Source organism: Chroicocephalus ridibundus, chromosome 10, assembly GCF_963924245.1.
Source record: "Chroicocephalus ridibundus chromosome 10, bChrRid1.1, whole genome shotgun sequence".
NCBI classification, from domain to species: Eukaryota; Metazoa; Chordata; class Aves; order Charadriiformes; family Laridae; genus Chroicocephalus; species Chroicocephalus ridibundus.
The window spans coordinates 19784418-19797080 of NC_086293.1; the positions used below are offsets into that span (position 1 = coordinate 19784418).

General features: G+C 41.9%; 1 protein-coding gene across 4 annotated transcripts; it reads right to left on the reverse strand.

Annotated features, from left to right (window-relative positions):
* Window positions 1-6056: 6056 nt before the first annotated feature.
* CCDC51 (coiled-coil domain containing 51) lies at window positions 6057-11024 on the reverse strand. 4 transcript variants are annotated; one of them, XM_063347796.1, is made up of 5 exons: window positions 10930-11024; window positions 9001-9260; window positions 8523-8869; window positions 8056-8220; window positions 6057-7060 (listed from the first exon to the last, which is right to left on the reverse strand). In XM_063347796.1, exons 3-5 carry the CDS (start codon window positions 8838-8840, stop codon window positions 6284-6286), a joined length of 1260 nt encoding a protein of 419 aa, XP_063203866.1. In that variant the 5' UTR covers window positions 8841-8869; window positions 9001-9260; window positions 10930-11024; the 3' UTR covers window positions 6057-6283. The 4 variants fall into 4 exon arrangements, with proteins under 4 accessions (XP_063203866.1, XP_063203862.1, XP_063203865.1 ...); XM_063347792.1 differs by having other exon boundaries at window positions 9001-10568; window positions 10930-10973; XM_063347795.1 differs by lacking the exon at window positions 10930-11024 and adding an exon at window positions 10736-10923.
* Between the last annotated feature and the right edge of the window lie 1639 nt (window positions 11025-12663).

Sequence of the window (12663 nt, forward strand, 5' to 3'; positions counted from 1 at the left end):
CTCACTGAACAGGGTATTATCATCTCCCTAATCAGAGACATTTGAACTGCACTCACTGCTTCCGCCAAAATCCAGCTTTGGTGACTAAGAGCGTTAAAAAAAACCCCAATTTTTCTTTGCTCCAACCCATTCCTGACTCAAAACACTAATCCCCTTTGTGCCTTTCCTCCAGAACCAGTCCCAACCTGCAGCCCCTTCCGTCTGGTAAAAAACATCTGCAAGCTTCACTTAAAAAGCAGCAAAAAGACTCATAAAAGTGCATTGGAAAAGAGCACCTTTTCCTTCTGTCCTACGTCAGGGCTCGTGCAGGGAGCTGGCTGCACGGTCTGCCTTAGGAGCAGGGCAGAAAGAGCTTCTGTGCACTTGAAGGGTGTTGTAGTGCCCCCCCTCCTACCCCCATTACTGTACTTACAGCCCTCTGGAGTGACAAGCATAAAAAAAACCACCACGGGATTACACATCCCCTCTTCAAGGAGGAGTTGGTCTGCACAAAAATCTTTTGCAGTTCTTAAAAAGAAACTAGAGGAAAAGCTAGTTCTCAAACATTACACAGCAGAAAACAGCGTCATACAAAGAACAAGCATTATTTTGAGGGACACATTTAAACAGGTTTTGTTTTCAATTTGTTCAGAAGCTTTTTTTCATATATTTAAATCCAGAAAGGATCCTCCTCTACAAAAGCCCTTGCTCATGTCTGGTTCTAAGCAGGTTAGCTAAGTTTCTTACGTAACTATTATGATAATCACAAGGCTGGCAGCTGCTTATGCTCCTTTTGATTTTCTTCTTGCTCTTCCTCCCCTCCAAGCAGGGGGATGAGACGGGTTAAGAAAGTCATGAGGGATATCTGAATACTGTCTATAGCTTCTGGGAATAAACTGCATTTAGAGCAGTAATTGAGGGACCAACAGAGGGTTGACTACGTCTACCCTACTTTAAATCTGACTCTGTTCCTTACAAGTTTTCGGTTTGTCAGAACATTTAGAAACAGCATTAAGGTCTTCATTACCCTCATTTGGGCACCTACAGTTTTGCTAGCAGCAGTTCTGTTGGGGTTTAAGGAGCTGCTTTAGAACATGCCTCACAGACCGCGTGGCCTGAACAGTGCCCAGCATTCCAGAACCTGCAGGAGCAGGACTCTGGACTCTCTTAGCACGCACCGATCTGCACAGGTTTACTTTTCTTTCTGCAGAACGCAGCAAAACAACCTTGCGATGCTTGGGACAATCCCTTTATCTCAGAGCTCTGTGGCTTAAGCATTTATGCATGGCATGTCCGCTGTCACCACAAACAAGTTTTCCAACATCAGCCATACAGACTGTCACTATCACCTCCATGAAGAGCAAGAATTAGATTATTCGATGAAGTAGATTACATGCAACAACTAATACAGAGGGTTGGGTGATCAGCTCACTGAATCAACACATGATGTGGGGTTGTTTTTTGTTGTTTTGTTTTTTTGTTAAACAAGTCTTGAAGCACAGGGAAGCTCCTGAGAGCATATGACATGCCAGTATTTAAATCAAATAATCTTTAATGGGCCAGCTTGCTTCGGGCAACCTCACTGAAAGGTCAGTGTAGGCTGCAGCCATTTAAAGGCTTACAACAGAAGTGTGCAAAGTTCTATTAAAAACAGCCTTTACAAAAAATCCTTGCATAGTATTTCAAAATCAGTTGAGAAGTCACCTTACAAATTTGATTCTGAAAAATAATTATTAAGATGATACTTTTAGGGTCATGCTTTACTGCAGCTGTGCATACACTTGCTCTCCCTCTCTGCTGGTGCCTAACACCACATGGCCCATAGTAAACTGAGCCATTTTCTCAGCACAACACTTCCTCATTCTGCTATAACTTGCACTATAGCATAACCTGCACTAGAATGACTACAACGTCAAATTGTCCCTAGAGTCTCCTGCTTTATTTAAATAAATAAATAAATAAAGCGCAAGCAGTTCTTTGAACAGAAAAGTTTGAAAACCCTTTAACTGAATCCATTCTGTCCCAGGGAGGATCTGCCTATATCTGTATCAAACCTAGTGATATTTATCTAAACTGTTCCTAAAAACTTCACACAATGGAAACTCCAAAACTTTGCCACAACCACAATTACCTGAAAGCTTAATTCTCCTTAAAAATAAAAATTGTGGCCCATCTGATTTTTGCTGTATTTAAGCCCACACCTTCTTAGATCATCCACCAATTGCCAAACTCCAGAAATCGCACTTCTCTATAGTTTATGAGGAAGGTCACCTCCTCATAACTTGCGAGCAAAAATCTGGCAATAAAATACTGTTTTAAATATGTTATGGACAAACCCAGCACTGACTCCCTTTTCCTAGCTCACAAACCTCTCTCCTACTGCAAATCTCAGTCCTGTTTCTGAAGTAAACGGGACATCTCTACCACTCCTAAGCTCCATAAAGAGGGAAATATTTGTTTTTAGAAGGCATTCTGTGAAAGAAACTGTCTTTTCCAAACAAATAGTTACAATGAATTCAACAGGAACACCTGCAACTTCTGACCAGGTTCTTCGAATACCGGAACATTCAAAACCCGAGTGTTAATAAATATATATATCCCGATTGTGACAGTACATGTACTTGCTTTTGTCCTGTATTCGTAAGCAACATTTGCTATTCCTTTCATGAGTGGAAGGAATGGCAAATTTTCTCTTCAGAATGCACCTACTGTTAGAAGTCTGCAGTGACCTCATTAGAAGTTATTTCCGTAGCCACTAGGCTGTTTGCTTTTGAGTTACGAGTGGTTTCTTATGGAGCAGTTAGAACTCAAAATAGCTTAGCATGGGCCAAGCTCAGGCCACTGCCACACGTTTTTCTGTAGTTAATGTCTATCAAAGGGCTTCCTGTTGCTCTTACTAGGTTCCCTCTTTATCTTCAGTGTCTTGACTGACAGTGGAATTAGCTTGAATCAGCACTGGCTTTCTCTGACCTATACACAATGCCTAGCTCAGTCCCTGGCCTCACTAGGCCTGCACAAACTATTGCAACCACCACCCCTCCTGGCTAACAAGCATTTGGGACACAGGGCTGGCTGAGCCATCCTGCCCAGAGAGGACTTCGTTCACAGAAAGAGCAAGAATTTAAGTCTCAAAAGGCCTTACTTAGCAAGCAGAATTGATTTGTTGAGGAAAGCGTCAGCTGAGAGACCTCATTCCAAAAGTGAAACTCAACTATCTATTATAAGCTTTGTTAATAATCCATAGGTATGCAACACTTTTTCTTTTTTTCTAAACTAAAATAGCCCAGAAGAGCACAGGCAATGAACTACTCACTTAGCCATGACTGAATCATCAGGAAACATGCACTGAGATGTCACTGTGTGTTGTGTAAATCACTGTTGGAACTGCAAATGTACCTGAACTAATGTGAGCCTGCAGATAAACACCTCTGTACAGCTGTGCTGGCTTTGTTCAAACTCGTGGATTTGCTCCCTGTGTTACCATGACAAAGGTTTAGCGTAAAGTACTGAACAGATTATGCATATAGTCTATGTTTTAGCATCTTCCTGGATATTGCCTTCAGCTAGCTGAAGGTACAGCTGGTACTGTCGCAGCCACACCTTCTGCCTTTGGGGTACACATACAGGGCCGCACCAAATGACACATTTAGATCATTGCCACAAGCAGCAATGATTAATCCAGGATTGAGGAAATATACAAATCTGCCCTCCTAATTATTATATAGACACAGTTAATTACAACGTTTTTTCCTAATTGAAATTATTCTGCTGTCACTCACATACGATGAGTTAGCAAGGAAAAGCAGAAATAAGAGAACCACGGTAATCACTTGTAACAATACTCACACAGAATCTATTCCTGAATATTCAAAACTCCCTGCAAAGGATGAGATCCAGTTATATTCATCTTGACACGTATCACACCATCCAGCTTTTCTCAAGTTTTATGATGTGTATTTCAAACTCTGATTTATCACAAGATTTATTTGCTACTGTTATCATTGACTGACTTTTTCTTCCCGTAACTCTACGTAATGTTAAAGCTAGTTAATATTATACCTTCCTTAAAAGCATAAAAAGCAAATCTCTTTAGAACAATAAACAACTCTTGGTTTTGTATTCTCTTATTTATTGTACCCAAGATTAGCCTTGGACCTCTACTCATTTTTGATGCCACCAAGTACAAGTCAGTGAGCGTTGCTTCACTTTCAAATTTAGCTGCCTAACATTCAGCATTTTAATACCATGCTCATATATATAATCCACACTTAGAGATGCTGAGTATCTAAAATTCAGCCACTTACATAATAAGGGGGCCTAACTTTATGCAGTTAAACTGAAACAAACAAACAAACAAAAAAGACCAAAATTCGCAGTGACTTGTGCCAGTAAATTACAAATAGAACCATTGTACTATCCCTTCCACTTTAATTACACACTTGTCTCTGATTTTCATCAAGCTCCTGCAAGAAGTATAACCTGTAAAAATATTTGTGAATTGAGAAAGTGAAATATTATAAATTTGAAAAATTGTATTGATCTGTATATATACTTCTTAATGCAGTCAAGTGTATGGGAATTTTTATCCCAGTTCTCAAGCCATCAGATCAAACAGCTTCCCTGACAAATGTTTGTTATTTACTTTACACTCCAAACAATCAATATATAAATCAGCAGTGGTCCTTCTCAAAACCACTTTTTGCATACCTCATCTCCCTTACAAGCAGTGAATCATCACAGATCTTTCCTAATATTGTTTGTTTATTCAGTCGTGTTATAATAGCACCTAATGATACCAAATTAAGTTGGTGTTTCTCGGAGCAAATGTCCCTGTCCCAAAGATCTTACAGTCTTAGCAGTTTATAATCAAAACCTCAAACTCTTTTAATATGGTTACTGGGCAGAAGAAAGAGCTGACAGAAAAAAAAAACCCACATAGCAGACGGTATAGTAAACACAACTTAGTCATTCTGAAAAGCTTACACAAAGGCATTACAGCATGAAGTGAGCTTGTCACTCCTTTGTCTGCAAAGGTTCCACCAAAGTGCTCATAGAGCTGGAGTTCCACATCTGATTTGCTTATCTGCTACCATCACAGGGAGAAAACTATTTCTTATCACAGTGATACCAACAACTTTGTGTGAGGCCACTCACAGATACTGACGTTTAGCTGTTCAGACAAGCGTTTTTCCTCAATCAGCCATTCTTCATCCTTCCAAGAAAAACAGCTGGACCTTTCACTTTTTTCCAAAAATTATTTTGGAGTAGTTTGCATAATGCTATTACCATTAATGTACCAGCTTAAAAGCACTTGCTGTAGAGTACCATACAGGACAAAATTGACAAAAGAATAAAAAACTGAGACAGTTCCAATGAGGTACTAGTAGGGATAAGGAAAATGGTTGCTCTGTAAATAATTACTAAAACCACAAAATACCCAGGGAATGATGAGTTAAGGAGTCTGTAGAGAAAGGATAATTGACTTCCATTGTCCGAATAAACATCATCGTACTAAATACATCTCTGTATCTACAGCCTTTTTCTCTTTCCCTGCCTGCCAACCTTTAAGGACATGGAGCTACCAGTAATAAATAGCTGGAGCTCCAGAAATGCTTTTGGATACTTCATGATAGACCACCCTAGGAAAGTTACCACCTGTAACTTAAATGTATTTTAAATGCATCATCTGGCTGTACAGCCACATTGTATCACGGTAACTTCAACCCTCCTCATTCCCATGGCCCCTGCTGTTTGTCACATTGCAAGTCACTGCATTGTATCCAGAATTAATGAAAAAAAACAATAAGGAAAAAACCAAAAAACTTCATGGCAAATATTTCTACCTGTTTGGTAAAATTACTCCTGATGTTTTGTGTATGGAAAAACTGAAAAACTATGAAGAAATCAGAAGGAAAATTACAAAGTATTACACATGAAACACTTGGATCAATGAGAAACTAAAAGAATCATTTGAACAGAAAATCACAAATACAGCTCCAGAATGAAAGTCACCGGTCGGCGTGATATACAAGACTAGACAGTAAAAGAGTGAAACAGTGAATGAAATCAACAGATGAAACTGTGGATTGCTTTACTTGCGGAGATAAAAACCACAATGTATGACAAAGACTGTTAACATGGAGCCTGCAGCGATAGATGGACTAAGTCTTTACAAGTTTTCCAAATATACAGGAGAAAGCATAACGAGAAATGCTAACACAACTTTATTTGGACTTGTACTCTAAGTACTTAGAGTGCAAGTTTACTTTTATTAATCTAGTAAATTGTGGCAATTAATTAGAGATCAGTTCCCTTTAAGTATAATATAGAGTACTGGCAGAGTAATAGCAAACATAGCACATGTCAATGCAGTGCTGTAAATAGAATTTCTCTTGATTTGTGCTTCCAGTCTCCGCTCGGTATCACACAATTCTAAAATCACATCTCTCACGGCAGAAGCCTGGCCCTTACCCTCTGCTGAAGACCTCGGTGTCACTCTTTCCATAGGTCTAGAATGGACCGCAAGCTTAACACTCTGCATCTCAGAAATCATTTGCGCTATACTTGCCTGCAGACTGTTCAACTGCTCTTGTAAACTCCCTAGACATGAACTGACTTGTTTAGTGTAGTTTAGCTGTTCGTTTAAAGGAATTAAAAGAGAATCTATTTTTATGGAGTCATTCCTGCCTTCTCTAGTTAACAGAGCACTTTCTTTTATTTCCTGGGATGTCCTTGTTTGCAGCACATTTTTCAGGTCTGCTATGACGTCACTGAGATCCTTCTGCTGTAAGTAATGACTGGAGGCCTGTTCTTTGATGGCTTCTTGCAGATTTATTGGGCCCTTCTGTGCTTCAAGCACCAAGACTTTTAGTTCTTGCAGCCTTACTCGATTAACATAGGTGGAACCAAGAACACCTATAATGGCTCCCAGAACAGAACCAATAATAGACCAGTTCTTTGTTTTTTCAGCTCTTGTTCGCTCTTTCTCATGGCTTTCCCTTACAGCTGCAGAGAAGAGAGAGAATTTTTCTCTCTCAGATTCTTCTGCATTTAAATATGCAGCTCGGTACCTCTTCTCTTCCTGCAAGAAACACAGTGATTTGGAGGAGAATGTATAATATGAAGCTAAAAAGTATATACTAAAAAAAACCCCCACCTCACCCCAGAACCCCAGTGAAGATGAAGGAATGGAAATTAAGAACATCCATTAGTTCTGCCTCAGAAATTTTCCTTTTAATGTGGGATTTTCTTTATTAATCCTACTTAAATCAGTGAGACATCATTTTAAGTCAAAACTGAGAAATGGAAAAGGTCATCAAGAATTACAGCTGAAGATCCCCTGCACAAGAATCTGTCACATGCTGATGACAGAAAAGGTATATAAGTGGGGAAAGTCGTTCTCTCCCCATAATGTTCACTTTTTTGGCCCTGCTTACTTCTCCAAACACTACTTCTACCACATTTCTTCCTTTCAGTTCTAAAGCCCTTAAATGGGACTGGAAAGGATATCTTGGATAGGTTCATCTCATGAACGGACACACTTCCAATTCCTCTGCCTTCTCTTTCTTAGCCTGCTCACAGACAAATGTCCTCCCTTTCTCCCTTCTCACTGGCTTCAGCATGGCAGGTCCTTTTGTAAGCCATTTTATCTCAGCCAAGGTGGAAGGTTTTCTGGTTATTTTCCTGCAGTAAAATTCCACTGTTTTAGCAAAGTAATTGCTGCATTTGCTAGCGGTGAGCCTGTCAGCTAACTGCACCTCCCAGAATTACTCTCATTCTTCTGAGTGTGTGTTTCACTGAATCCCAGCTTTTTGTCAGCTACTCATCTATACATCACCACTCGACCTTCTAGGCTCACCATCTTCAGCTTTTTTCCCAAAACTTACTGCCCTATTTTAGCATTAATATAGACAATTTGCTTAGCAGATCAACTAATCTGTAGTAATTAACTAAAACAAGTATCATCAGAAATTGACTTCAGAACTGAACTGCATCTGCAAAATCAGTCACTAGTGATGGAGGCAAAGCACACAAATTTTCATTGTATTTGCCAGTGCTCAAGTACCAACAAATTACCTGCAGCATCCTGTGTTCCAGAGTAGCCAGTTCTAAATATTGGGTGTCATCCCGAGAGACCCTGTCTAAGCGGTCCCGAATTTCCTTCAGTTTAATCTGTTGGGCTTCTACGTTTTCACGAGCCTCTCGTACTATCCCTCGAGCTACCATAAAGACATTTTCAGCCTGAGAAGAAAGAGTATTTATTTTAGAGACTTATTACCAGACAGATCTAAATAACTAAATACATTATTTTGGGGGGGAAAAAACCCAACAAAACAAACCACACTCCATTTCAATTTAAGGGATAAGCTATATTTACTAACATGCACAGATTAGAACGCTCACAGCATCTACATAAACAGTTAAAGCAGTAAAAAGGCATCATTCTCCTTGGAGGCTCTTTTTTTTTTACCTCACAGACAATGTTTATGCTTCATATAGCTTAAGTCAAGATTTTTAAATTTCCACATTATCTCCGTGTTTACCTCTGTCACTTTTCCCTGAGCCTCCCGAACTTCATTAATTCCAACAAACTCTTCATATCTGTCCCACCAACTCTTGCATGTTGCAGACATTTTTTGAAGAGAGTTTTTTCCCATAACGGTCCCAGCTTCGGTCAGACGATTAAAAAGACCGATGGCCATTTCTATTGCAGACTTGGCTTCAGGCCTCTTAGGTGATGATGAGCAGTAAGTCCGCACTATGTGTAAATTCATTTTTGGACTCCACTTTACCAAAGAATGGTGATATTGCAGACTACATGACACCGAGGACACACTTGACTTGTACTTCATTGGCCCCATGTCTTGAATTTAATCACTAAATAAAAGTGCTATAAGGATGAAGACAAAAAAGAAAAGTTATTGAAGTACATCTGATTAATACCTCTTAAAACTACGCATGTACCAAAACAATAAAATTCAAGAATGGCTAAACCATCGCTAGTTTTACACCACTACTTACCTAGAGAACTTTCCACAATTTTCAATAAAGTGCAGTTCTGCCACAGATTCCTGCTTTTCTCTTGTTAGTAAGTACTCCCACCATGCTTCTTGATTACTAAGTCATGCACTGCATGAATAGTGATCACGTGCAGACCCAGTACCAACAGGAGTAGCTTCAAAGTAATTTAATGCTTTGGCACAGAAGTGACTGCCATATGAAATTTTGCCTTCTGTGTTCACACTTGAGTTTGGTGTACCATGTCACAGGTACTAACAATTCTGCAAAAGAACAGAAAAAGAAAAAAGACAGAGAGGGGAAAAAAAAAATCTTGACAAGAAAAGAAGCGAGGCTTGATCATTGCCTCTATCTTACGCTTCACAGATACACAAAGACTAGTAGAAGAATGCAAAGACAAAAATAGAAAAGCCAAAGAGAAAACACAGAAGTGCTGAACATAAGTATTCTCATTAGACTGCCTACAAAAGCAAAACATAAGGAAGAGCCACAAGATTATCAGCTAGTGAATGCCCACTAGCTGCATTTTAAAATGCACTTAAAATTCTTGCTTACACTGCAAAAACAGATTGGTAGCTATGGTTTATCGTCTACTGATTTGTAAATAAGACGTTAATTTTCTACTGAGTACATTCCTCTAAAAACTGTGAACAGGAAAACTTTCGAATAAGGTTTTATATGAAGTTTTAGTATGACTATATTAGAGTTTGACTAACATAATATAAGAACATGGGTTATTGAGAAAGCTTGATAGTTGCTGCTTTTTAAAAATGATTTTAAAACAGTCTTCCACATTAATTTTGGGTGGCTAATGACATCACATATGTGGACAGATCCACAAGAGGATTCTTCCTACTGGAAGACATTTTTTATCAGCTTTTAGCTGACTACTGATTCTGAACGCCACTGGTTCTTGCCTGTTATGCATACTCTAACAAACAGTAATAACACCAAAGAGCACTGCGAAAATCTTACCAGTTGGTTTATATGCATAATAATATGGTAGATCATGGTAAGAGCATGGAAATGAAGTAAGTTCTCTCTCCTTCCAGCATCACTCATGTGTTTTACCATTACAACGCTTATTCTGTGTTGCAGGCCATGTACTAAAACCTCAGCTCAACTTTGTTCTACACAGCAAGATTTCCCTCTTTTAATTGCACTACATGAAGAGTTTTACCAAATATTCAAGCTATTAAGGAATACAGCAGAAAGAGAAAGTTGAGATTTTTAGAAGAATTTTTATGTGGACAGTTGCAAACAGACTGCAGACAGTCATCTCAGTCTGGGCTAATAGGACCTGAGACAATTATGAAAGCTTCATCTGAGATAACATGCCTCATCCCCCTCTTGCTTCCCTTGTGAGAAAACGAGTGTCCTCTGCCTGCAGTCATTGACAAATATTCTTTCTAAAGGTTTACACCCCAGCTGCTGCACACACCGGGCACTGGTGGCGAATAAGACTAGCTTTTATAGGTCCTGTCATTTTGTAGCAGTCTCTTTTGTCACTGCCAAAACGTAGAAACAGTTTCCGACATGCCGCCACACACTCACAGTTCCACTTCTCACGCCTGAGGGGAGAAAAGTCTGTTTTTTCCACATGACCGATCCCTTCCCGGCCGGAGGGGCTCTTCCACCGCCCCCAGGGCTACCGGCCTGTGCCCCCGACTCCCTACAGACCAGACCGCCACCGCCTCTACTAGCCACGCACAGGCCCGGGCAGCGACACCGGCCTCACCTCAGCCACAAGCGGCGACCGGCGGGAGGGAGCGGCCCGCCACGGGGGGTCCCGGCGCCGCGGGCAGCCCAGAGCTCGGTGCACGGCGGAGGCCAGGCCGGGCCGGGCCGGGCAGCTCCTTCCCCACCGGGCAGCCCTCCCCGAGGAGCCCGCCGGCCCCCACCGCAACCCCCGGCCCCGCCACCACCTCCTACCTGCCCGGGGCCCGGCCCGGCCCGACCCGGCGCCTGAGGCGGAAGCGGCGGCGGAAGCGCTACGGCAGCCGCGCGGGGCCAGGCGGAAGCGCTGCGGAGGCCGCCTGCGCGCGCTGCGGGGCGAGGGGCGGCGCGGCGGAGGCGAGCGGAGTGGGCACCATGTCGGGCCGAGAGGGTAAGGCCGGACCCCGGGGCACCGGCGCCGCCCGCCTTCCCCTCCCTCTCCCTCCCTGGGCCTCACTGTCTCCTCTGTCTTTGCAGGCGGCAAGAAGAAGCCGCTGAAGCAGCCGAAGAAGCAGTCGAAGGACCTGGACGAGGTAGGGTGGCGGCGGGGGGCCTGCTCCACTGGGCCTGCCCCGCCCGGCTCTGGCCTGGGCATCTTTACACCTTCACTCATTTTCCGCCTTCACATTACCCCTCAGCTCAGCTCTCCGTAGCAATACGCGTTTTATGAAGCGTCACGTTTTACAAAGCGTGGTTCTGACGTTAAAACTGGCGTCCCTGAGGGACCAAGAGGCGATGCGCTGCCTCCCGCCGGCCCGGTTTTCCGGTTTTGTTTTTTTTTTTTTCCTGCTGGCATCCCTCCTGTGTTCATGGTAAACGCAGCAGCGTGGGCTAACGGAGGAGTCCGGTGCTATGGGGAAGGCTGGAGGGCCCCCGGCAGAGCAGCAGGCTGTGAGCTGAAGCCTAACAAATTAACAGGTCACAAAGAACCTAGGACAGGATACAAAACCCGTGGATTATCAAGTCCTTTAAATAAATCAGGTACTGGTGAATCTCATTTTAGAGATACTTAAAAGTAAGGGCTCAGAGTCTGAGCATAAGCTGTTATTCTGAGGATTGTGGATGAGGCACCAGTGGTTGGAAAAAGACAACTATGATATCTCTCTGAAAAGGGAAAAAAAACATAATCATAGCTTTCTAAGTAAGCTTTATTTTTAGAGAAATGTTAAAACCAATTAAGCGTTTACAAGCATCCAGGTTATAATAACGTAAGAAGTAATAGCCAGTATGGATTTTAGTGAAACTGTGGCCAGCAAAGGAAATTCTGTTCTGTAGCAGGGCAGTGCTCTGTGTCTGAGGAGAAAGCCGGTAGAGATGAGGTCCTTGACGCTGGCTCATGTAACATTCTCAAATGCGAGGCAGGAACGGGACCTCGAAAGGTGATTCGTGGAAGATGAGCGTGCAGCTTGCTGGAATGCCACACTCTAAAAGCAGTTACTAACAGTGCAGCGTCTGACTGCAAGGAAATACAGAGTGGGGTCTTGCAAGATTTTTCTCTTTGATTGGTGTCTCAGTGATGTTTTGATTAGTGCTTTGGTGGGCTGGTGGACTGACTTACTGACAGCATGGCTTGTTCTCCTTGTAGAAACCAAAATTCGAAGGGGCCACTGATTGTCAGAGAACAAGACCAGTGGTCAAAGTAATCTTAACTAATTGGAGAAAGTTTGAAAAAATGGATTAATTTAAGCATGTATGCTAAGTCCCTTTCTTTGGTAAGAATAATCAACTTATGAAATACAAGGAGAATGACTGGCTAAACTCCACGTCCACCTGAAAGAATTTGAGACTTAGATCATACACTGAACATGAACCTGCAAAATCAGGTGTTGCAAAAGAAGGAAATCATACAAGGTGTATAAATAAAATCTTGTGTGTCAAACATGATGTAATAATACTTCTTTTCCTCTCAGCACTGCAGTACAACAAGCACGATGCAACAAAAAAAAACCC

What these genes read in the sequence shown, in the direction of transcription:
- CCDC51 (XM_063347796.1), bottom strand. Translation starts at nt 8,840, where the DNA reads ATGGGGCCAATGAAGTACAAGTCAAGTGTGTCCTCGGTGTCATGTAGT. An exon ending in CTCAGGGAAAAGTGACAGAG is followed by an intron (nt 8,221 to 8,522) that starts GTAAACACGGAG and finishes CTTTCTTCTCAG; the next exon opens with GCTGAAAATGTCTTTATGGT. An exon ending in TGGAACACAGGATGCTGCAG is followed by an intron (nt 7,061 to 8,055) that starts GTAATTTGTTGG and finishes TGTTTCTTGCAG; the next exon opens with GAAGAGAAGAGGTACCGAGC.